General features: G+C 42.5%; 1 protein-coding gene across 5 annotated transcripts in view; it reads left to right on the top strand.

Annotated features, from left to right (window-relative positions):
- Positions 1 to 27406, top strand: part of ATP8A2 (ATPase phospholipid transporting 8A2) — a 493942-nt gene that overhangs the window by 451579 nt on the left and 14957 nt on the right. For all 5 annotated transcript variants that reach the window (XM_072134328.1, XM_072134326.1, XM_072134327.1 and 2 more), the window contains 2 exons: positions 8653 to 8741; positions 14764 to 14868. In XM_072134328.1, coding sequence (XP_071990429.1) covers positions 8653 to 8741; positions 14764 to 14868 — 194 coding nt within the window. The remainder of the gene's footprint in view (positions 1 to 8652; positions 8742 to 14763; positions 14869 to 27406) is intronic.

The raw sequence follows: 27406 nt of genomic DNA, 5'->3' as shown, positions 1-27406 counted from the left end.
CTGTTCTGTGCGCCTAACATGTGTTATTCAACTCAGTGGAGTGTTACTGGCAAAGACTGCAGGGTCTAGTTTCCCCAATCCCTGGGTATGTAGACTAATATTACATTATTCATGCAAAAAAACAAAAAAACATTGGAGATATTACATATTACATAAAAATTTAGCAACAAATTGCAACATAACATTACACAATTCTATAATTGTAATTGTATATACACACAGTCCCCAGTTTATATACAAGATAGGTTCTGTAGGTTTGTTCTTAGGTTGAATTTGTGTGCGGGTATAAACTGTATATTTTATAATTGTAACTCCAGCCAGAATTTTTTTGGTCTCTTTGACAATTGGATTTTAAAAATGTTGGATTCTCATAAGAACCAGGATTAACAATAAAGCTTCATTACAGAGACATTTATAAGTATTACGGCTGATCATTGTAGCCTAAGGCTAAAGTAAGGTACCGTATATACTCGAGAATATGCCGACCCGAGTATAAGCCAAAACCCTTAATTTTACCGCCAAAAACTAGTAAAAACTATTGACTCGAGTATAAGCCGAGGGTGGGAAATGCATTGATCACAGACCCCCCCAGTATATAGCCAGCAAACCCCCAGTAGTATACAGCCAGTCCAGCCTACCCCCTGTAGTATACATCCAGCCCAGCCTGCCCCCTGTAGTATATAGCCAGCCCAGCCTGCCCCCTGTAGTATACATCCAGCCCAGCCTGCCCCCTGTAGTATACAGCCAACCCAGCCTGCCCCCTGTAGTATACAGCCAGCCCAGCCTTCCCCCGGTAGTATACAGCCAGCCTAGCCTGCCCCCGGTAGTATACAGTCAGACCAGCCTGCCCCGTGTAGTATACAGCCAGCCCAGCCTGCCCCGTGTAGTATACAGCCAGCTCAGCCTGCCCCCAGTAGTATACAGCCAGCCCAGCCTGCCCCGTGTAGTATACAGCCAGCCCAGCCTGCCCCGTGTAGTATACAGCCAGCCCAGCCTGCCCCGTGTAGTATACAGCCAGCCCAGCCTGCCCCGTGTAGTATACAGCCAGCTCAGCCTGCCCCCAGTAGTATACAGCCAGCCCAGCCTGCCCCCAGTAGTATACAGCCAGCCCAGCCTGCCCCCAGTAGTATACAGCCAGCCCAGCCTGCCCCCAGTAGTATACAGCACTGCCCAGCCTGCCCCCAGTAGTATACAGCCAGCCCAGCCTGCCCCCAGTAGTATACAGCCTGCCCCCAGTAGTATACAGCACAGCCTGCCCCCAGTAGTATACAGCCTGCCCCCAGTAGTATACAGCCAGCCCAGCACTAAAAAAAAAAATTTGTATACTCAGCCTCAGGTGGCCCCGATGCGTAGCGCTGCTCCCACAATGTCAGCACGGCTCCTCTTCTGGCTTTCGCGCCTGTCTTCTTTCTTCTGTAACATCCTGCGGGGCGCGGCCAAGCCCTTCCCAGCCGGCAGGCGCATACTATGATGCGCCCGCTGCTGACGTCATACTATGTACCGGCCGTGAAGAAACACGGCCGCACCCTGCAGGTTGTTACCAAAGAAAGAAGACAGTCGCGGAAGCCAGAAGGGGAGCCGCGATGACATCGGGGGAGCAGCGCTGCGCATCGGGGCTGCGGGAGGGTGAGTATATAAGTTTTTTGGTTTTTTTTAAGTGCTGGGCTGGCTGTATTGACTCATGTATAAGCTGAGTTGAGGATTTTCAGCACATTTTATGTGCTTATACACAAGTATATACGATAAATGACCATTTACCAGAGGTCCATTTGTAACTAGGGGTTGTCTGTAAGTCGGGTGTTCTTAAGTAGGGGACCGCGTGTATGAATATATATTGAAATATTCTTTTTATTATTATATAATAATTTATTATTAGAATTTAAATGTTATTATTCTTTAATTAATATCACAGTTTGCAGTATATAGTAATAATATATATTGAAAATATAATGTAATATAATATAATGTAATATAGAATGATCAGTTTTGACCATGGGGGAATAAAGTAGTTTGATCTCCCTGCAGTGCCTCCATAGGTGAAAGTTGGTACTACACATTTCCCATTTAAATTAAAAAAATGTATTTTTAATTGAATCTGTTGGGCTATGTGTTTATGATTTCTAAAAATTCTTAAACAGGGGGTGGTTCTCATGTATTGACTCATCAACAATGAGCGATATGTGATTACCATTATTTGATCTAAGTATGACGACTGGCTAAACCATATTTCCATTATATATATATATATAGGTATTTTTCAACTTGAGTTGCTGCTTGTTAAAGGGTCATAAGGAGGGGGCTCTGTGAGATCTTTATTAGACATCCCCTTTAAATACAATGCATCTGCCCCAGGGATTATTAGACAAGAGCATGGCATTGTACCGGTACCTCTGTCTATGCAGCTGTCAATCATTTTTTAGTTGCAGAACAGGTGCCTGATTTGTAAAGTTTTGGAATCTCAACGTTCTGCCCCAAGATCTCAGCTGACATGACATGGGGTCTGTCAGGCACCTTGGCGTGTTTACTCATCTGTGCCCGCACAGACAACAGTTGGTTTATGCAGGAACAGATGTCAGCTGGACAGACGTATCTCTCTGACATTTGGGATATACAGGGGGCTACCTTTTGCTCAAGTGCAGGACCAGATAATTGTGTGGCAAGGATTTATGGTGTTTTTCTAAACAAACAATGTGCCATATTCCCAAAAATGTGTTGTCTCCTCCCAAGGAGGGGGCGTATAACATGGTGGGGTCTGAATATACTGTCTCTACAGGACAAAATAAGCAGCTGGTAGTAAAGAATGGGTAATGCCAGGAATGTCATATGTCAATGTCACATAGCCATTGTAAATCAAAGTGTCCTAAAATAAGACCCCACCATGACTCTCGGCGCTCGGCTGGTACTGAACGTGTCCTGTTGCTGGAGTGGTTGTCAATATAAAGTGTAGACATGTAATTCAGACATTAGTTGGGGTCTATGTGCTGGGGGATGGTCCCTGACACACATGCCATGGCTAGTAGATCTCCTCACCACCGATGGAGATTACAGACAACTCCATAAGACATCTACTTGAAAACAATCTTAAGATTCTCTAAACCAGTCCCTACATTCCCAAGATACTGGCACCTGGACCATCACAGTGCTTGGAGAAGACTTCTCTGACTGGCAATAAATAAATTACTTAAAGGGGTTTTCCTACCAATCAAGTTATGCCCTGTCCACAGGATAGGGCCTAACTTGCTGATCGGTGGGGGTTGGTGATGAGAGCCCTACAGATCACGAAACCTTCTTTCGGACCCCTCGACGATCCCTGAGATGAATGGAGCAGGCGGCCGGAAATGTCCGCGCTGCTCCATTCATTCCTGTCCCTATGAATAGTGGCATAGACCTAGATCTATCATAGTTCCAGTTACCATAGATTGATGTGAATTATACAATTAGTGTACTGGGCCTATAACTGAATTTTGGCCTCGAAGCACTACTTACAGGGGGACTCATTATATCCTTAACCCCAACACCTTAGTATGTATTTTATTATGTATGGTTATATTTAGGGGCTATGATAGATTTTCCATAGGGGGCTTCATGTTTCTGCTTCCCAGCACCAAAACTGTGTTGTACCGCAACATAAGAGAATGAGAACAAGACATGTACATTAGTTGCAAGAACTTGACTTATAACACCTTTAGGCAAAAAAAGTTTCAGGAAAGTAAAGTTTTATAAATGTAGTGGTTGTAAAGTGCTTGTTTCCTCAGATCTGACACTAAAACTGCTGCCGAGGGAAAACTTCATAAAGTTACCAGCGTGATACCACATCCTATCCAAACATAGCAGTATAGCGTGTCCTACATAGCGGACAAGTAGTGTAGGTGTATTTACATCAGTGCCATGGAAAAACTGACTGACACCTAGAGTGGGTTGTAAAAGTATTCATACCCCTTGAACCTTAGGTTATTTTTGGATGTTACAGCTACGGCCTGAAATGTATTTATTGATATTTTATGTGCTCGGGCAACACAAAGTATCACGTATTTTTGTGAAGTGTAACGAAAATGGTACGTGCTTTTGCTAATCTTTCCAAATTGAAAAATTTAAAACTGCGGTGTGTATGTGTATTCAGTCCCAATACTTTGTAGGACCACCTTTAGCTTTTATACTTTGACAGGCCTGTTGGGGGATGTCTCCACCAGCTTTGCACATCTTGAGGCTCGGGAAGTAAGAGTTCTCCTTACAGAGACTGCCAATTAAGGCCACCATGTAGGCGTGCAGAGTCTTATAGCTATGGATGCTCCACTAGGGGGATTCTGGGAAAATATGCAAAGTTTTCCAGAATGGGGTAAGGAAAACCACGCCTCTTTTAGCTACCTTGTATGGCAGCTCCCTTGTCATCAAGCATGACCTACAAGAAGCCTAATGACATGATGTGGGATTATAACCAGTATATCTATTCCAGAAGGAACAGCTGGAATGTTCTCCCACTCTTTGCAGCATAGCTCTAGCGCAGTCATATTAGTTGGAAACTGTTTGGGAACAGCAATTCTCCAGTGAAGTCACAGATTCTCAATGGGGTTAAGGTCTGGACTGTGACTGGGCCATTTTATTACATGATTTTCCTTTTATTTAAATCCTTCCATTGTAGCTTTAGCTGTATGTTTAGGGTCATTGTCCTGCTGGAAGGTGAACCTACACCCCTGTCTCAAGCCTTTTGAGCTTAGTGAGGCAGCACGGCGGCTTCGTGGTTAGCACTACAGCTTTGCAGCGCTAGGTCAACATCTTTCCTGTATATGTCCCAGGGTCAACATCTGCAAAGAGTTTGTATGTTCTCTCCGTGTTTGCGCGGGTTTCCTCCGGGTACGCCACACCCTCCAAAACATACTGGTAGGTTGATTAGATTGTGAACCCCATTGGGGACAGGGACTGATTTGGGAAGCTCTGAGCAGCGCTGCGTGATCTGTGTGCACTATAAATAAAGGAATTATTTTAGATGATAGTTTTTGGTTCAAATAACAGATTTCATATGTAAACACACACACAGACAAACAGGTCAAGATAAAATATCTACAAGAAAAATTGTAAAGTATTTCATGAAAAAAAATCCCTAGTCCTGTACTGTAAAAGGTGGCATTTATGTCCAATGATTAACAAGCGGCTCACACATAATCGGCCCACATTGCCTGTACCGCAGCCAGCGACATGTTAGACATGTTCTGTTTTATGAATGTCATTTTTCACCGATTCCCCCCTGAGTATCTTTAGGATAGGATCCCATTAACTGTTATTGCAAGGAGTTCAACATATCCGCTGACTCGCAGGTGTATAAGGCTATTAAAAGTATAATAGACCCTTTGAAGGACGTCAAAAAAAAGTTACACAAATAAACTCTTTCTGTGTGTGCCAAAACCTCTGCTCAGTATTCCCCGGAGATCCTCTGCTCCTTTTGTGCCTGAGTTTGATAGGACCCAAAGAGGATAAAAGCCAGACGCTGCACAACTTAATATTTAAAGCAGATTTCCCTTCCAGTAACATAAAGCCATCAATACACAGTTAAGCAGTTTAACAGTGGATATTCTTGTGTGTTGGGGTCGGAGAACTGTTTTCCAATACCACCGTGTTATAGAGGCAGTCAACCATCAGAAGAGACAGGAATTCCTACAACACGGCATGGCTCAGCGCCTCTGCACAGGACCAGAAAGCCTTACACCTTGGAGAGGCCCAGGTTATAGCGGCAGATGAACGTCACCTCCGTCTGACACATCTCTGACGACACTTGTCAAATGAGTTGGTGGTCTGAATTTATAAAAAAAAGGCCTCAGTGCATTCGTGTTCATCATTAAATTGGCTGCCGGGCGACATAGACAAGATGACACGTCGTGTCATTTCAAAATGGCCTCCACTTAGTGGCCTCTTAAAGGGCTGATCGCTTTCAACAGTTTGTTTGCTGTTTTTGGGATTTGCACAGCTTTGACAGGGGGATGCAATGAGATTGTGTCGCACAAGATCGGATTGTGACGCAGCGGTGCCGGCTTGCATGCGACAGAAATCGGGTGGCGGGTTGTCAGACGATCCGACTGATTCGGACTGAGCGCGGGATTTTAGTTTCAATTTGTGTCACAAGACCAAGCACTTACATACACCAGGAAGAAGAAGGTGAACTCTGTCAGACCTGAGCGGGGAAGCGACACATGCAGGATATCGTGCGCACGATCTTAGTCAATCGCGGCACAGTGCATTGTCGTCGAAACTTCTGTGAACTCCTCGGACTGGGTAAGTAAATGTGCCCCTTTGTTACCTATATTTTAAAACCATATAAAAAATTTTTTTATCACGTGTCTACTTATTTTTTTTTTTTTTTGGTTATCTAGGTCTCCTCTGTAGAAGAGTAATTTTAAAACATTTTTTTTAAAATAAGGTCACATAAAATAAATTAGGCAAAACATCTGGATTCCTAAGGCGTACATGGCTAAAATTACATTCAAAAAGTCTCGAAAATTTCTTTAAAAAGTCGTAAATATGGCACAAACACATATATGAGACAAAAAAAAAGTCACAAAAACACAAGAAAAAAAAAAATCTGCCCCATGAAGTCCGTTTCTATGAGTAAATGTCCCTGCTTAATCATGATGGATTTTGATGGTAGATTTTATTTTAGCTCAAATCAGTAGGTATTAAACCCAAAAAAATGGATTATATTTAAAGAAAATTCTTAAATAACTGAGCTATTTCCATTCTAGCCTGAGGTAAATTAGATCTCTCCCAATCTCTGGAAGTCTTCCTAATTCCACAACTAGGAAACGGGACAATCCAAAGTCAACCCAGGAGCGGCCTGTTTATTTTCTGGATGTAGGGGAGTTAAATCAGCCGGCTCTGAGATTTCAGCTGACAGAGCAGCAAAAAGTTTTTTTACAACCCTCCTGTCACGTTGACATCAGCCAAAGGATTTAGCACCTAACAACTGATAAATGAGTGTGTGACCACCTGCCCTTTGTCATCCCAGAGCTGCTAAGTGCCAGTCAATTACCGCACTGCTGCCCATAAATAAACCTGCCCTGTGTTGTGGCTACAGACCTCCCGACTGCTGCATCACTAATGGAGTTTACAAACACCTTCCGAGCTGGAGAGGACATCTCGAGCTATGAAGCAAAAACATTGAGTGTTCCAGAAGGTTCTCCATGAAAAACACATAATATGTGCACAGAACTTTTCCATCTCATTACCCTCTGCATGGTACAAGGCAGACACTTAGCATCAGAAGTGGATATTGGCATTCTCAGTCCCTGTGTAAAATCAGTAATTGGACCCTCAGGTAACAAGAATCTTTCGGCCATCCATAGACGTAGCAGAATAGCGGTAGAATTTACCCAAGTAATAAAACCGTGACCATTCCCCAGGGATCAAAAAACTTCCTAAAACAGTTGGTTTCTTTGTGTTTTTCAAAGTGTCCTTCCACACCAGGATCCGCAGAAGATACATGATATGTCGCAGATCATAAATCCACAGATGAAAACCGTTTCTGCTTCAGATCATTTCCGCAGTGTGTGTATGGGATTTAGATAAATACTAAAGATTACACTTCTACTGTGTTGCACCACAGATTTTCATTTGCCCAGAGGGGTTCCGAGGACATAACCAGGAGCCTCTCAGGCTAAAGTTATTTTTGGCAAATACAGAACATTCCAGGATATAAGAGTTCCACAAACAAAAGAAGTGAAAAGTAGTCAACCATCAGGGAAATTTCTTATTTAAGCAGTTTGTGTGCAGCAGCTTTCTGTTCTGTATCCACTGACAGCTGAGAGATAAAGGAGCCTGATAAAGCATCTAATGACTTGACTCTTTACAGGCAGTCGCTGGATAGTCTTATCTCCTCAGAAAGATGAATAGTCAAGGGAATATGGAAAGAGTTATTCATTAGCATCCTGTCTGTCTGAATGGGAAGGGCTTTTAGATACATTGCTCACTGGAGGAGAAACAGCAGAAAAAGACTAAAGAGAATACTAAGGGAGTATGTTACAAAGTTTACTATTATCATATGCTCTATTCATTAGCATCTAGGGAATGAAACCTAAATTTTACACCTACTTATGGAACAAATTATTATTCCAAACCATGCCCGACCCTTATAGACCCACATTAAGCATGTGAGCCCATAGAAACTTAGTACATAAGTAGCTCAAGGTCAGACATTTTGGGGCTATGCGGATGCACTCAATTTGGAGGGGCAGAGCTAATGGTATTGTGTCCTAGTAATTGTATCTGTAGATGTTTCTTGATATTTGATAATACAGGCAGTCCCCGGGTACCATACAAGATAGGGTCTGTAGGTTTGTTCTTAAGTTGAATTTGTATGTAAGTCGGAACTGTATATTTTATCATTGTAATCCCAACAAGAACTTTTTTGGTCTCTGCGACAATTGGATTTTAAAAATGTTGGGTTGTCATAAGACTCAGGATTAACACTAAAGCTTCATTACAGACACCTGTGATAACTGTTACAGCTGTTTATTGTAGCCTAGGACTAAAGTACAATAAATTACCAATAATCAGGGGTCCGTTTGTAACTAGGGGTCGTATGTAAGTCGAGTGTTCTTAAGTAGGGGACCGCCTGTAGTATACATTCCATGTGGATCTTTGATGTTCTCTCTCCCTTTATTCCAGGCTGGGATGGTCCTGAGGTGTGGATACTTCTGGCTTGGATTACTGCTGGTCCCGGCTACCTGCCTCTTACGAGACGTGGTGTGGAGAGCGTAAGTCACAATATATTTCTTACCGTAAAACGTATGATGACCATTCATTTGACAAATTTCCCAGTTTCTACAGGACTGGCTGACCATCTATTGTCTACGGCAGATGTAGAGGGTAAAATAAAGCATAGGCAAGTGGATTTCAACATACCCGATCCTTTGGTTTTAAGGGATACAACCAGAAGAATTTGGCAGCAGCTTATTACTACCCTCTCATATTCAGTACACATGCAGACTTGGCTACACCGAGGTTCTACCTGCTCCTGTGACCACCCCAAAGGGCATAGATATTCTGCAGTGATCCTGTGGCACCCTGTACATCCCCTCTGCCAGGTATTGCTACAACGGGGAGCCAAAGTAAAGCACTATAGGTTTATTTTAATCTATCTAGACCACTCATATTGGCTCATCAGATACTTACACCAACATTAGAGCTCCCATGAGTAGTCCAGTTCCTAAGCGTAGTGTTCCTGAACATGTCACTTTACACGTTGTGGAACCTTTTAATGAAAAGTACATATTGCGTTCTGTTCTACGTTATGGAACCTGCTGATCCCATGTTCTAAACACTTGTTCATTTATCTGAACCCAATTCACCACGTGACTGATCCTACAAGCAGATTGCTGCCAGGCTCGGGTAAGAAGTCAGCAGTAGCGTCATCCCGTTATACTGTGCAGATGCAGGAGGAGAGGTGGAGGGCACATGTGTTCTAACAAATATTTGCCTACTCTACAGTCTGACTGATCCCTGGACGGCAATCTCTCCGCTCCTTGTAGTTACACAACAGAAAACACTTTGTACCCAGGCATAACAGTGTTATCACTCATCATGTCCCCACTAGAAGGCTGTGTCCGTGCGTTCACGGTGCTGACTGGTTCAACAAGCATCACATATGGCATAAGTGTGCGGCTTGTTATGGGGCATGACATAATGTGCTATTACCCAAAGTCTGAATACTCTAGGAAGCCACCGAAGATGGGGCACCCAGGAGCAACATGATTTTAACACTTTCCCCTATGTTGCCCTAGTTCTATAACCATAAAGCTCTATAGGATTTACATTACAGCTAAAACTCATAACATCAGAATTAGGCTGACTGCATAGGAATGTGTTCAACCCATGGAAATGGAACCTGTGTGATTGTCTGGTCCCACAGAATGAACAAATTGGATCAGACGGGAGTCCTTGCATCATACAGAAAGTTAATGCATGGGGTCCCTGTCTGCCAGCCGAACTGCAACACCTATTACTGTAACTAGACTCAGTTTTAATGGAAAACCCCTTTAATTTTAGCCACACCTGCATTAACCATCTCAGTGGGTGTCCTATCTTTCTCCCAACTGCTAATGTCACGGGACTGAGTCCTGCATATGACTCAATTTTAACATGCGTGATCCTTTTGTTTCAGCAGAAATAAGCCTCTATCAGATGTGTAGGGCAGCAGCTCTTGACCAAGTGCTAATTCAGACAACAGCTGTTCCTCCTGATCTTCACCATTCCCTGGCTGAGTGTACATGTGTCACTAAGGGAGTGGATTAACCCATTACTCTTTGAACAGACCAAACATGAAACATAAAATCCAACTTTTAGTCCAGACAATTGCCATCTCCTTAAAGCCAAAAGGCACCATCGCATAGTAGGGTGGCCTCATCCAGTTTGGGAGGGTTAAGGCAAGATTAAAGTGTATGACCCAGTTCAGAACACGTTGAAGACAAGGGTGCGTGTGTACAGAGCCGGGGGACCAAGGAGGAGCTGTCTGAGGTGTGAACCATCACATACTCACCCCTAAGTTATGTGTTCATTGGGTGGTAGCAGCGTTCACCCTGTGATGATACATTCCCAAACATGTGTCTCGTTTCATTATTCCTATGATATTGCATGACCTATAAAAAACAGCTGGAGTCCCTCTAATACAAAACCCGGCGCCCCTCCTCAAACCCCCAGCACAAAATGCATTCATATATTAACCGCAAATAAACACTTCGCAATAAACTGTATATTTGCCCCATTCCCAGAGAAAACATTTTCCATGTGCAAAACATTAAATATTTATACATCTGCAATAAATATTCCGGGGGAGAAACAATATCATAGGATGTGGAGCATAAACCCCAGAAACCAATGGGGCCGTACAGCTGAGGCGTGTAACTGGGACTTGTCATAGCTTAGTCTAGAAATTCCATAACACTTCCCAACTAATTGATGGAACAAGCCATTAGCCAACGCAGCCCATTGTGATGGATATGCTCAGTATCTTCTCAGGCGCTTGGCTAGGAAGATCTCCACAAATCACCAGTTGCACACAGCAGGATTAGAAGGTTGTCAGGAGAAGAATAACATAACTCAGCCCGGGTGACCCCAAACACTTCTGCTACCAGTGCCGGAGAGCTAGCGGCTGTGCATCCCTAAATCCAGGGGAGGGTAAACATCCAGCATAGTGGGGGGTAGTCTGCCCCTTATCTACATACTACATTAGCCTAGCAGGAAGATTTATAAAGTATCCGGGAGGGTAGAACCTGGGATTTTATGTCTATGGAGAAGAAGGAAGCTTTGTTCTTTTTCTTAATTTATGGATGTGGCCGGGGTGAATAGGATATTTGCAGCTTAGGCATGTGCAACTAGATTTCCATCTCTTACTTAGATTGTGCTGATGTTTTAATGATCTCAATTTTTGGAATGCAGTTTTACTACTATATTAAGGGGGAGGTTACTTTTAGGTTAATAAAGCTTAACATTCTTTAAATTTAAAAAAAAAACAACTTTCTCTTTTCTTAGACATTTTCATAACCTCCCCATACAAGATAATAGATTGACATAAGATAGAGTGGGCGACCCTTATTCTAGACATGTCCCAGATACCCCTTTAGAGAAGTCCTTACACCTAAATTGCATCTTTTTATCAGCATAGTTCCACAGGTTCTGTTGCTATGGGAATATTTGATACAGTTCTTACCATTCCTGTGAATATTTTTAGGTCTCATATGGGTGGAGCCAAGTGTCCTACTACAACCCAGAACCACACACATCTGACAGTAGAGAGCCTAATTAATATTTCAGTATTTTTTCTGCTAATTGATAAAAGTGGAACAAAAGTGGACATCTACCACCAGGATGAAGTATTGTAAACCAAGCACACTGACATACTGGTGTGTGGCCCCTTCTGAGTATGAGGGGCTCTTGTCTCCATAGGCTTAAATGGAACCTGGAGCTCCCCAGGCTCATTTGCATATGTTTTGCATAAAGCATTTAATTCTTAAAAACAAGGGCATAATAAACTTAAAGGGAACCTGTCACCAGAGGAGTATTTTTCACTTTTCACTCATAGAATTTTAATACATAGAATTTTCACTCTATAGGTTCCTATAGACACTATATAGTAGATAGCAATGATGTTTTTATCATATGTGTGGCTTACTTTGTGAAATATGCAATATCAAACTTAACCTGGCTCCCTGCCACCACCCGAAGTGAAGTCCGGGGAGGAGGGAGGGGGGTGCGCATTTCAAATTCTAACGTCCTGCTGCTCATTTGCATAATACAGTCACTCGGTGCCCCGGTCATCATTAAGCACCCAAACCCACTCCCACATCCTTCCTGTCTTGACCCATCCTGTAATGATGTCAGCTCACCACACAAGGAAACTTTGCGCTTGATGTTGTATTGCCGACCGCCCCTCACTGCGCATGCTTCGTTCTCCTGCCCATGGTAGCTAGACAGTGAGCCGCTGGAGGTATACTACTCACTACCCATGTCGGTAATAAGACTCACCGTGCATGCGCAAAGTTTCCTTGTGCAGCGAGGCAACATCATTAGAGGGTGGGTCAAGACAGGGAGGATGTGGGAGGCATACTTGAGGGAACTCTGCTGGGGGGTTGTTCCAAACATCTTCTATGGATGTCTCTACGTATAATCCCAGAGATTAGGCCATATCATCACTTCCACTTATTCTTATGAATTATTTTAACACTTCTACAGGGTCAAAGGTCACCGGAGTTGTTAAAGGCCCCCAAAATTTGTTTAGCGATTTATGTTTACACTGTTATATATCTATACACAGTTATATATTAGCGGAGTCCTTTCTGTATATAGTACATAGGGAAACCCAAGCGCTAACACACAGCAGTGATAATGGATGAGCAGATGTCTCACAGCTTTCATCCTCATCTTTTTCCACATTTATCCGTTATTTTCCTCTTAATCATCTTTTACGTCTGCATCTGAATAAGTGACAAGGGTTAAACATGGTCCTATTCTCCCGGTTAGGCTCTGGCTTCTGTCATATTATAGTTATGTCTTCTTTATACTTGTATTGTATCCCGGCAGCGCACCGATACATTGTGGCTCCTCACTCATTTGTGCTGCTCCATAACTATCTGCTGTGTGTCCTGCTGAGCTTATTTCGGGACACCCTGGTGGAAGATGATTGTTCTATTATCTGATTAGCTCCTCTTTTTGTTATTTGACATCCCTGGTGCCTGTCTGAATAAACAAATCTGGGGCCATGCTCCGCTTCAATTCTCATGTTATGACATTATGGAGAGCGGTTCCAAGGCACAATTACACCTCCTGCTTCTGGCAGCACTCCGCTAGAATTTCTCACTGTCAATAATTGAAGAGAATGTCATTCCCTGAAGATGGGAGTCTTGTTTGTGAAGTTATGCTTTTTGTATGTCTCAGTGCTCAGAGTCTCAATTATTTTATTTCTGTCTCCCCCCCCCCCCCCGTCTTGTCTTGACTTTTCAATTCAGAATGGTTTTTTGGTTGCAGAATTTTTTTGTGATATTTTAACCCAACGTGTACAAGTATTATTACATGGTTGAGGTTTGTCACTTCTATGGGGTATAAAATTTTTAAAAAAAACCTCACCCTAAAGGGAATGTCCCATGTTTAATTGTGCAAAACCTGTTTTATCCCTGGTCATGTGATGACACACAGGTGCACTGCTCGTTATATATCCCTGGTCATGTGATGTCACACAGGTGTTCGTCTCGTTATATCCCTGGTCATGTGATGTCACACAGGTGCACTGCTCGTTATATATCCCTGGTCATGTGATGTCACACAGGTGCACGGCTCGTTATATATTCCCTGGTCATGTGATGTCACACAGGTGCACTGCTCGTTATATATCCCTGGTCATGTGCTATCACACAGGTGCCCAGCTAGTTATATCCCTACTTATGTGATGTCACAAAGGTTCACAGCTTGTTAGATCCCTGCTCTTGTGATGTCACACACGTGCACTGCTCGTTATATCCCTGGTCATGTGATGTCACATAGGTGCACGGCTCGCTATATATCCCTGCTCATGTGATGTCTCACAGGTGCACACCTTGTTGTATCCCTGCTCATGTGATATCACACAGGTACACAGCTTGTTATATTCCTTGCTCATGTGATGTCACACAGGTGCACGGCTCGTTATATCCCTGGTCATGTGATGTCACACAGTTGCAAGGCTCATTATATCCCTGCTCATGTGATGTCACACAGGTGCACAGCTCGTTATATCCCTGCTCATATGATGTCACACAGGTGCACAGCTACTTATATCCCTGCTCATGTGATGTCACACAGGTGCACTGCTCGTTATATCCCTTGTCATGTGATGTCACACAGGTGCACAGCTAGTTATATCCCTGCTCATGTGATGTCACACAGGTGCACTGCTCGTTATATCCCTTGTCATGTGATGTCACACAGGTGCACAGCTAGTTATATCCCTGCTCATGTGATGTCATACAAGATGTTTTGATTTCTAATGCTCAAGTGTGCATGTCTGCTAGAAACAATGGATCACACTGGTAGATAGGAGGCCACGTTGCATATATTGTATTGGGTTATGCTTCTATTTGTCCTAATGGATCAAAATTAGAGGGGTTTAGAGGGTAGATTTTTTCTTATTAGACAAGTGGACGGATGCTTTTTAAAGAGTTTCACAGTAATGAATATAAAAAGATTAAATTACGATAAAAACCTTTGAAAGATTATGTCTGAATTGTTGTTTTTGTTTCATACTTTCAGAGCCAAGCACACATGTAATAAAACCCTGCTAGAACAAGTCCAGGAGATAGAGACCAGGTCCAGGGAGATGAGCAAAGCTGCGCTTCGTGATTCCAATGGAAAAAGGTAAAGTGGTGTCTATGTTCTCCAGTGTTGGATATAAACAGCTGTGCTGAGCTGCAGTACCTGGTCTGACCACTATGCTGAGGACGGCGTTGTCTGCTTCCTGTCCCATCCTCTATGTATCAGCTGCTGAGAACACCTCATATGTGGGGGTGCTGGGATCCAACCAATGTGATTTTGAAGACCTATTTTATAGATATTATACATTTTTTGTAAGTCTTGGAAAACCCTTTGGTATTATACACCCAGCCCATTAACCTATTACATGAACGGCCATTGATTTGGTTCCATTTATGCAATAATGTATGTGTGACCAGCTGGAGCTTCCTTTAATAGTCAACAATGCCTAGTGTCAGGTCCATTGGGTCAACTTCACTATACAAAGGGGTTGTCCTAATGTGACTTATCCTTTAAGTCAATATAATCAAGGCAGTCTCTAAACTTTGGTTTTCTATGGACCCGAGATACAATTAACTACTAAGTTAATCCAAAAACTGGAAAGGTTGTGATTCCATGTAATGTTTTCATCCACACTTCCATGAGTCCAGGAGCTGATGACTTGCCTGCCATCCTACCCCTGCACTGATGATATGAACCTCTGCGATTGTGTATCATGTTCCATAGGGCCGGCGCAGTGCCGGGCCCCCAGTACCAATAATGTGTTTTTATGTTAATTTCTTTTTATTATAATTTGTTTTCTCAACGCAGACTTTCATTTGTGTTCCCTCATGCAGATTGCATTCACCAGGCATGCATAGATATGATGTAAGCACCCCCCACCCCTTTCCTAATTACTGCCAGATCCTCTGGGTGGTCCCACTCTGATGTAGATAATGGCGGAGTGCAGTGTGTGCCATGGTGTGGCCTCTGGAGTGCTCTCTCTTTCATCTGTTTCTGTTTGCATCTTGGACCTTTCACACCTGCTTCAATTGTGCACGTCTCCGGGGAGGGTCTCCAGTAGACGAGGAGTGGAGTGGGATTTTGTTTGTCTTTCAGATCTGCACCCCCCCACTGTTCTCATGGAGTGTGTTTATCTGTGTAATAACCGCCCTGCTGCCCGCTCCTGCTGGGCACCTCCTGCCAGTCACTCTGATAGTTTTCTTAGCTTAGAAACCAGTAACCAGAATCTTCTTGTTTCCAATAACCTTGTTGCAGTTTTATTAGATCCTTCCCTGCAGAGACACTTATTTCCATCTCAGCTGCTCGCTAAGTGTTAGCGTTTTATCACATGTGGCTGGAAAACAACAGGTTGTAACTCCATTCCCTGTGTGCCATGTGTGCCGGTCTAATCTCCACGCTAAACATGTGCCAAGTACACGTAATATTCCATAATATTCCATAATACATGACCAAGATTTTATAATTTTTTTTATATATATATCACACAGCGCTCATGTCCTTTATGTCCGACATGGATTGTCAGAAAAAAGTAGCAATTTACGCAAGATTATTTTTCTCCAGGATCGGATGAACTCGTTCATTCAATTCAGTTTCAATTCTGTTTTTATGCTCTTATGGTGAACAGACAAACAGAATTCATACCCCGGATGTGATCGTAGCGGCTCCTGTACAGAGAAATATCAGTTTTCGACAGAATTTAGTTGCAATTTGAGCGAAAAACAAAAAAGTGGCACAGTATAGACACCTTGTAAACACTTTTCTGACCAGTCCAACAATAGGTGGCGTGACCTTGGAAATAAGGCTTCGTTCACACGTTGCATTTACATTGCGTTTTTAACACATCACAACAGCCAAGGAGAAGTGATTTGCCTAATTACACTGCTGTTAACATTTGCTTTTACAAAAAGCGACGTGAAAACATATTTTAACACAGTGTTAACATACATCAACATTTTGTAATCAACGGGGCACATTTAATTACCCGGTCCAGTCGCGATCTAGCGGCGGGTTCTCTGACGCTGATTCGGGTTCTGCCGGGATTCACTAAGGTCCGTGCGCCGATATTCACCAGGTGTCGCTGCTGCGCCGAGGTCCGCCGGAGTTCACCTGCTTTTTTCTGGTGTATGTGAGTGCTTGATCTTGCGACACAAATGGCTTTTTAAATTCTGTGGTTTTTCCGAATCCTTCGGGTTGTCCGGTGGCCACGCCCCCCGATTTCTGTCGTGTGAAAGTCGGCACGATTGCGGCAAAAATCGATCGTGTGCGCCACAATCCTGTGAAATACAGTGCAAAGCGGAAATATTCGGAAAAACCCGACGGATTCGCGGCTGTGGACCCTTAGTAAATGTGCCCCAATGTGTTTTGGAAATGCTAATTTTAACAGCAATGTAATTAGGCAAAACTCCTCTCCTCAGCGGTTGTATGGTGGCGATTTGAACCTGTTTTTAGGACGTTTTTGAGCAGTCCGTTAAAAAACGCATGCGTTTTTTGCACTTACACAGGCACAAAGTAAACACAATGTAAACCTGATGTTAACACAGTGCAGTCCGGCCAATCTCCTCCCCATGCAGCCTTTTAATTGCGTTTCCAAACACAATTTACATGCTATGTGTGAATGCAGCCTAACTGCGCCTGACGGTCTTACTCTGCCATGTAAGTGATCTGCATCAGTATTTTTGTAATGTAACAGTATAATAAAATCTATAGCATACATATACAATGACACTTGTCCCTGAGGCACGGAGACAGGATGGGAATGAGACAGCATAATAATACAAAGTGCCATACATACAATACTCAAGACCTGTAAGAGTCCTCTCTGTGCCGGGACAATCACCATTGCTTTATTAGTTATGAAAACATCTCCCATCTTGATAATTTGTGAAGAACACTTATGGGAACCACATTACACAAAGGTGAGCAAACACTGGGAAGTCATCTTGTGATCACAAGTCCTGGCCTGGGTCCGCAGATTACCTGCCTCATTGAAAGCTGCTGTTTGATGTTGCCTGTCCTCAGTGGGCTGCCATCAGATCACAAGTGGAGGTGTGCTACCGGAGATGAAAGAGCCGGCTCTGTACCCTAGATAATAGCACATCCAGCAAGGAATAGCTTCTTTGTCATGCTGAGGCTGAAAATAACCCAACAAAGTGCACGAAAAATGATAGAAGCAAATACATACATAAAAAAGCCACACCTGGCCCATAGAAGAGGACAACGTTTAAGCCGTATTATCAGGAAACATTCCATCAGAGCTCCGGATCCTCCAGTAAGACGTCTCGAGTGTTTGTTCATTGGATTTTCTTCTTAACAGGCTTGGCTTGTACCGGATTGTTTGTTAAGATGTGTCTCTGTTTGTACCCGGACGGTTGAAGAGTATGCCGCTCCTCCATGGATACCGGCCCAGTCCAGTCAATTCTTTAATACAGTTCTTACAGAGACAATAAATGGTTATGGGTTATTCGTGTCAGGATCACACCCTTTATATCTTGTAGACTCTTCTTAGTACAAGGGGAAATCAAATACCTCCAGTTAGTGAGTTAGTGACCTTGAGTATGGATTGCTGTTTCATTTCATGGTCTTATATCTTAAAAGGAGATGTGATAGAAGAGAAGGACTTGCAATATATAGTTTTATAGAATTCTATGCAGCATTTTGTAGGAAAAAGCAGAATAAATAATGATGTCCTGATTACCCCACCCACACAGTGACTGGGGGAGTCCTAATTGTCCCTCCCACACACACAATTACTGACTAGGGGTGTCCTTATTACCCCCCCCACTCCCCCCCGACACACACACAGTGCTTGGGGGAGTCCTGATTACCCCCCCACACACACACAGTGTCTTGATGACCCACCACCACCACCACACACACACACACACAGTGACTGGGGGAGTCCTGATTACCCCACACACAAACAGTGACTAAGGGAGTCCTGATTACCCCACAAACATACAGTGACTGGGGGAGTCCTGATTGCCCAACCCATACACACAATTATTGACTAGGGAGTCCTGATTACCACCCCCACCCCACACACACACACACACACAGTGACTAAGGGAGTCCTGATTACCCCACACAAATACAGTGACTGGGGGAGTCCTGATTGCCCCACCCATACACACAATTATTGACTAGGGAGTCCTGATTACCCCCCTCCCCACACACACACACACCCACACACACAGTGACTGAGAGAGTCCTAATTACCCCACACACATACAGTGACTGGGGAAGTCCTGATTGCCCCACACACACAAAGTGACTGGGGGAGTCCTGATTATCCCACCCACACAGTGACTGGGGGAGTTCTGATTACCCCGCCCACACAGTGACTAGGGGAGTCCCATTACCCCACCCACACAGTGACTGGGGGAGTCCTGATTACCCCACCCACACAGTGACTAGGGGAGTCATGATTATCCCACCCACACAGTGACTGGGGGAGTCATGATTGCCCCACCCACACAGTGACTGGGGGAGTCCTGATTGCCCCACCAGCACACACAGTTATTGACTAGGGGAGTCCTGATTACCCCACACATACAGTGACTATGGGAGTCCTGATTTACCCACCCGCACACAATCAGGACTCTCAGCTTTTCTATATTGATCTGTATCTTCTTAGTTACTTGAAGTTAGTTATGGTTGACATGACCATGCACTCATTCAAGTCAATGGGAACACCAAAAATATCTAAAACTACTGTGGTTATGAGAACAAATACTGCCATTGTTGTAAGAGCTCAATGAAAGCCCATCAACAAATATCCACTGAATGCATACTGATATTGGGGACCTATCCTAAGTATAGATCAGCAGTACTCTAGGCATGTAAAATCCCTGTTCATGGATGGTTTTGCCGATTATCAGCAACTACCCATACTAAGAATGGTCATTTTGTTGACCTACTAATTGGTCCTTTTAAAGAGCCTTAGATGGGTATTCCCATGAAGACAATAAAACTGAGTAAAATTGAAAAGTAAGGGGTTAAAAAAAAAATCTTTATTGTGTAAAGATCACTGGGGATTGAAATTTTAAAAAAATTTCATGGACAAAGCTCTAAATAGGGTGTATTGACCTCTCCCATTACCCTATGTCAGGCGTAATCTCAGTCCCACCCTTGCTTGTTCTCATACGATACCAGCCACTCTCTAGACACTGTGTCACCAGTGGTCCATCATGTCTACAACCTTTTTTCCCAGGCCGCGTCTTATCTCTCAGTCCTTAGTATTCGTCAAGAACCTCTGTGTACTTTCTAAAAACATCCTTTCCCAGATAAGCTTTCCAATTATAATTTGTAAGAAATTCCTCCAAATCCTGTATGTGTGATCTCATCTTCTCATACCATAGTCTATATTTCTCCACTCCTTATCCACACTAGTTTCGATAATAATTTTTGTTTCCATCTAGGGAACATCATATTTAATGAGAATTTTTAGAGACAATGAACAGAAAGAAACTAACATGATGATGTGACTTCATAGCAGATGATATGAGAAGTCACAAAGTATATATTATAACATAAAGTGCAATTAGTAAACTATTATATTGTCCAAAGGTCTACCTCTACATCCTACATGAGTATAGAGGTAAATAATAAAACCTTTATTACCTGATACCACCACTAGGGGGAGCTAAGGCATTTAATGCATACTATCAGATTCTAAGAATAACCTGTATATACAATGCGCTTCTCAACTTGACCTGTTGGTGGTTAAAAGCAACCAGAATTTTATCATTTAAACTTTATGGCAGAAAACTGGCCCAGAAAACCTGAAATAACCGTTGTTGCTAGCAAACCACCAGCAGTTGCAATTATTTCCCCTTCACACCATTACCACACCAAGGGGGGCATAGACGGGGCATGGACAATGGCCGAGTGGGCAGGCACATCTGAGCACTCATTACAACTAGCAACTATTCAAGCTGTACGGTTAGGGAATTCTACACCAAGTAGGATCTGCCATAGAAATATACTAAGTATGCAACTTAAAAATCATTAAGTATATGTTACAACATATAGGGACACATTTACTAAGAGCAGTGCAGTTTGCCAGATTCCTTATTTCTGGAGCATGTTCTTCATGAATCTGGTGCCCCCTGCACTGCCCCGACATTGTGCACCACTTTTTTTGGTGCACCTTTAACATGGGGTGTGTGACACATGATAAATCTAGCGCACGGTCCAACTGAGCTCCAGAGCACCCCCTAATTTGTGTCACATGAAGACTAGTGCAGCCGCGCCACAAAAGGGTCACGTGCAACACATATGTGGTGCAGACTGTCCAAATAAAGTTAAACCATAAACCACCGGGAGCACAGGCCCCTTTAACCCTAAACCAATATTCGCCGATAAAAAACACACGGAGACTTGTATTAAAGTTGAACATATGTGGGTTGACGTAAGGGTCAGCCACAGCTTTATATATTATTGTAATAAACATTTGTTATTTTTTATATTATTTTTTTGTATTATTTAAAACATAATTTGAACAGGTAAACAAATTTAAATAACAACAAAGTGCAACAAAACCCCTCCCACCTGTATGCCTGCCAGCCAATGGGCATGTAGGCCAAATAACCCAACTAACCGCCAGCTGTGACAAGAGCAACGCCGAAAATACCTTAAACAAAGGGAGGGCAGGTGGGAAACGCGATCCAGAAAGAGGGTGAGTGACGTCTGCAGCTCCTATTTAAGCTATGCTCACTTCCTGTACCACCCACAACACAAGCCCCGCCCCTAGTCACGTAGCCCCCACCTCCCTGGGATACGCAGGGAGACAGAAAGGAAAGGAAAAACCACCTCAGTCAAAGAGGGCCTATTCCTGTACATAGAACCCCGCTAACTAAGACCCCTTTGTGCAGTCATTAGCCCAACGGCTATACGCCTCCGGGCTTGCAAGACACTACTAAAATACTTGTGCAAGCAGTTTGCACTAAAAAGAACGTGCAAAGATGTCAGAAAACTGGTATATAATACTTTAGTATCGTAATTGTATGTATAATGTGTAGTAAATATAACAGAGCATAAAGGTTTTCCAAACAGAATATAGTAAGTATAGCATACAGCATATATGAGATCTAGTAATTATACTATACAACATGTATAACTATGTTAGTGTAGCCACATACTCTATATAACATAAATTTAGTGTTAGACTATGATAAAATCCATTGCTTACTTGCTATAATGAAGCAGGACAATTAAACTTACAGCAGCACTTGCTACACCATATGATGCTACCGACCGAATCCTTATATAACAGTTTATTTGGGATTTCAAAATATAGGGGCTTATTTACTAAATCTCCGCAGAAGCACTTTCGTGGGACCTCCCGATGTTTTCAGGGATTGCACATTGTGACAAGTATTTAACAGTGGATTGTGTCGCACGTGATCGGATTGTGACGCAGCGGTGCCGGCTTTCATGCAACAGAAATCGAGGGGCGGGCCGTCGGAGGATTCGACTAATTCGTACTGAGCGCAGGATTTAGCTTTCAAATTGTGTTGCAAGACCAAGAACTTACATGCACCAGGAAGAAAATGGTGAACTCCGTCGGACCTGAGCGGGGAAGCGACACATGCAGGATATTGGGTGCACGATCATAGTGAATCGCAGTGCATGTTGGTCAGACAATGCACTTTCAACTCCTCCGGACAGGTAAGTAAATGTGCCCATGAGTGTAAAACACAACTTATAGTGAGAGTGACAAGTAACATATAGTACATGTAGCAGACGACATATATAACTTCTAGTAAATGCTGCATACAACATGTATAACTAGTAAGTGTGCTGTACTACATATTAAACATATAATAAGTGTAACATAGTAAGTGTAACAGATAACATATATACGGTGTAACACAATATAACATAGGACATATAGTAATTGTAACATATAACATATAGTAAGTGTAGGAGATAACATTTCTAACACTTTGTAAATGTAGCATATGACATGCACAACATGTAAGTGTAACACAAAATATAAAACATAGAGTAACATAGTAAGTGAAGCAGATAATATACATAACTCATAGTAAATGTAGCGTTCAACATGTACAACTAGTAAGTGTAATGTACAATACATTGTAACATATAGTAAGTGTATCAGGTAAGATATACAGTATAACACATATTATATTTAGCATACAGCATGTACTACTAGTAAGTGTAATGTACAACATATTGTAACATATAGTAAGTGTAGCAGGTAAGATATACAGTATAACACATATTATATGTAACATACAGCATGTACTACTAGTAAGTGTAATGTACAATATATTGTAACATATAGTAGGTGTAGGATGTATAATACATTATAACACATATTATATGTAGCATACAGCAGGTACTACTAGTAAGTGTAATGTACAATATATTGTAACATATAGTAAGTGTAGCAGGTAAGGTATACAATATAACACATATTATATGTAGCATACAGCAGGTAATACTAGTAAGTGTAATGTACAATATATTGTAACATATAGTAAGTGTTGCAGGTAAGGTATACAGTATAACACATATTATATGTAGCATACAGCATGTACTACTAGTAAGTGTAATGTACAATATATTGTAACATATAGTAAGTGTAGCAGGTAACATATACAGTATAACACATATTATATTTAGCATACAGCATGTACTACTAGTAAGTGTAATGTACAATATATTGTAACATATAGTAATTGTAGCAGGTAACATATACAGTATAACACATATTATATTTAGCATACAGCAGGTACTACTAGTAAAATGTAATACACATCATATAAAACTTAATTAGTGTAAGATCAATGGAATGGTACATATAGTAAGAGTAATCTATAACAGTGTGTGTAAAACGTAACATGTGTGATGACATATAGTAAATGTAACATACAACATGTACATCTAGTGGTTAAGGCTTGTTTCGGGTTGGTAATGCTATGTGGCACTTTTATTTTACAATTAGACCTACATTTTCTTCGCTATGAATTCATTTCCCCCATCCCCCGGTGCGGTGCTCCAGATGTGCGGATATCACATTAGGACCAGCTTTTTATTTTAGTGACTGGAATATGCATGGAGTACAAAAGTGAAAAAAAATTCTGTTGTAAGCGCTGTATATTATCACATTTACACCTCTCACCCCTCATTCATTTCACCATTGCTCCCGCACAAAGTCCTACTTGTTCTACTCTCATTTAGCTATTAAATAACCTGGGAAAGTACGGGGACTGTCTTTCCTCATGTGTCATACTCGCTGGTTTTAATGCATTGCTTTATGTGTGCAGAATTAGGCACATGCTTTATATTAAAATCTCTCCAGGGAGAAAACAGATTAGTAGAAAACAGAGAAAAAGTGGTGAAATTTTAGTATATGAGTGTATTTTAGTGTATGAGCTATGCAGGACTTTAAGGGAACCTTAAACTTTCAGATACTTTAAAGGGAGTCTTTAAATGGGGTGACTTTCATGTAAGATGTACAAATATCAAGTGCCCAGGAGGCGGCCCCTCCATGTGCTGTACCCTGAACCATTTGCACTGAACGTATCTTGGTCTCTCCTCTTACTTCTAGGTTGCTCACTAGCTTAAAGAGCAGAAAGAGGAGTTGTCAGGTCAATTTGGGTCCCAAATCGACCTTTTTGAAGTCTTTACATGCCAAAAAATAAGATAATAGAAATTATACTCCCCTTGGAGTAAGTCTAATGGGCACACATCAGAAGATCCATTGCCCGCGGCTCCTCTCGCGATGCGACAAGTTAATTGCCCAGCTTCCAATGCGCATGTCCTGTACCTCCAGTGCTTGCGCAGTGAAGCTTCGGTGTACTACGCCGGCTTCACTAGCTGCATAGCGAAGCTGCCGAATGGAGCACAGGACAAGGTGAGTATGAATTTTCTGTAATATGATAGCTTAAAAATACTACATGGTGATTTGGGATACTAACCCACCAGTCCATAAAGACCTGTGGGTGGTTTAGTGCCCCAAATTGCCATGACATCTTCCCTTTAATGGGGTTGTCTGTAGGTTGAAAAATATAACTGGTTTCTTCCATAAACACCATCACAGAAGACCAATACTTGTTCCAGTATTGCACCTCAGCTGTATTGTAATAGATGTAATACTACACAATCCACAAGGTCCGGAGAGGAACTGTTTTAGGTAAGAAAAGAGAAATGTTTTTGAACCTCTGGAGAACCTCTTTAATTTGGCCAACAGCTGGTCTTCCTAACTTGTCCACAAATACACACAATTGACATAGAATTTTTCAATGACGGCTTTGTTATGGGGACAAATATTTAAGCATAGAAATAAGAGGACCCGATGGTCTGGTTCAGGTTCGGATACTTGACCTAGACATATTGCCAGATTGCCCCCTGGATATTCATTGCCATGGCTAATTGCTAGGGGCCTCAATTTGCCAATATGTCTGGGTCAGGCGGTCGAACTCGAACAATGAACCCTACCATCGGGTCCACTCATTTCTACTTAAGAATGTTGAAAGTCAACACGTCTGATCCCCATAGTTGGATGTTCCTTGTGGAATAAAACTTTGATATTGAGAGAAGTATCTGAGATATGGGGGGTCCAATAGCCAGGACCACCACTAGTTAGAAGAACAAGGGTCCTCCATGGAAAAAATGGGCTTCCGTGGACATCACGTAGATGTTTGGGTATCACTACTCTATTCACATGGTGGACTTTTATTCTCTTGATTAGAGGTGGTCCTACGAGATGTACCTCCAGGTGATCAGTTACTCATGGTCCTATGGTCCTTCATCTTCTTGACCAAATCATTGTAGTGATTGCAGAGTATGCTTTTGTCATGTCATAAAAGAAGACCTCACCATCAGGATTGTAAGTCTCCATCCACTGCTCCTATATCTTTGTGGATGAGAAGAAGCTGAGATGCTGGAGGTGTCAGCTCATTAGGTCTGTGCCTGGAATAATACCAGCACTCGCACACACTTCATCCATTTGTTTCCTGCTAGTTACACTTAATTGTAGCTCTTAAATGTTCTGCTCGGGGTCTGAGTAAATTGATCTTGTGACAGATGTGTGTATTTACACTTATATATAATTGGCTGAAACCTGGTGATTGATTGCAGCCATTTACATGGGGTAAATCTAAGCACATTGTACCTAGAGAATAAAGTGTGTTGTAATAATAGATATGTGAGAATTAGTGGCCTCATATCTATAGATCAGCCCAGTACACAGCCACAATAGTCATCAAATATACAAAAGTTACATAACCACCAGTTTTTATCTGAAATCTGTGTGGATCAATATCTCTGCGATGCCTCCTTGGAGAAAATTAAGTATTACACCCTTCTTATTGTTTGGTTTGTTAATAAGTCACTGGTCCTCAATCAGATTTTATTTTTAGGTGCCCTACAATTTTCAGGTTGTGAGCCGCACCCTTACACCTTCCCTTCTGTGCCCACAAAGTATACTATCCTCCCTTCCTATCCCCTTAATGGCCCACACATAGTATAACGCCCCCTTCATTTGACACCCCACTGTGTATAATGTTGTTTTTTCTCTGCTCAGCTCCTCTTGCTCTATAAGATGCTGCCTACAGATAGGACACTATGTACAATCTGCTAAGCTCCTCCTGCTCTATAAGATGCTGTCTACAGATAGGACACTATGTACAATCTACTCAGCTCCTCCTGCTCTATAAGATGCTGTATACAGATAGGACGCTATGTACAATCTGCTCAGCTCCTCCTGATCTATAACATGTTTCATGCAGATAGGACACTGTCTACAATCTCCTCAGCTTCTCCTGCTCTATAAGATGCTGGCTACAGATAGGACACTATGTACAATCTGCTCAGCTCCTCCTGCTCTATAACATGCTGCCTGCATATAGGAAACTAAGTATAATCTGCTCAGCTCCTCCTACTCTATAACATGTTGCCTGCAGGTAGGACGCTATGTACAGTTTCCTTAGATTCTCCTGCTCTACAACATGGTGTCTACAGATAGGACACTATGTACAATCTGCTCAGCTTCTTTTGCTATATAACAAGCTGTCTACAGATAGGACACTATGTACAATATCCTCAGCTTCTCCTGCTCTGTAACATGCTGCCTACAAAACAGACACCATGGGGCACATTTACGAAGGGTCCATCGGACGCATTTCATACGGGTTTCCTGAATATTTTGAATTTGCCCTGAATTGCACAGGGGATTTTGTCGCACGCGAACGGATTGTGGCGCATCGGCTTGCATGCAACACAAATCGGGGGGCGTGGATGTCGGACAACCCGACTGATTCGGACAAACCGCGGAACTTACAATTCAAATTGTGTCGCAAGATTAGCACTCACATACATCGGGAAGAAGATGGTGAACTCCGGCGGACCTGAGCGGGGAAGCGACACATTCAAGAGATCAGGCGCACGCTGTAAGTGAATCGCGGCAGCTCCGAATCCTCATCGGACATTCCAGATCGGCACACGCAACGCGACGGGTAAGTAAATGTGCCCCTATGTATAATCTGCTCAGCATTGCTCACAGGAGAAGTGCTGCTTTATGTTCTCTTCGGTGGGGCTCTAACTCATTTAGCAGCCCAAGTATCGAATTCCCAAATAATCATCACTTTCATGTCATGTGTATCACTAAGTA

The sequence above is a fragment of the Engystomops pustulosus genome, chromosome 2 (assembly GCF_040894005.1).
Source record: "Engystomops pustulosus chromosome 2, aEngPut4.maternal, whole genome shotgun sequence".
Classification (NCBI taxonomy): Eukaryota; Metazoa; Chordata; class Amphibia; order Anura; family Leptodactylidae; genus Engystomops; species Engystomops pustulosus.
Note: the sequence above shows the minus strand (reverse complement) of the source record. Positions and strands in the feature narration are given on the sequence as shown.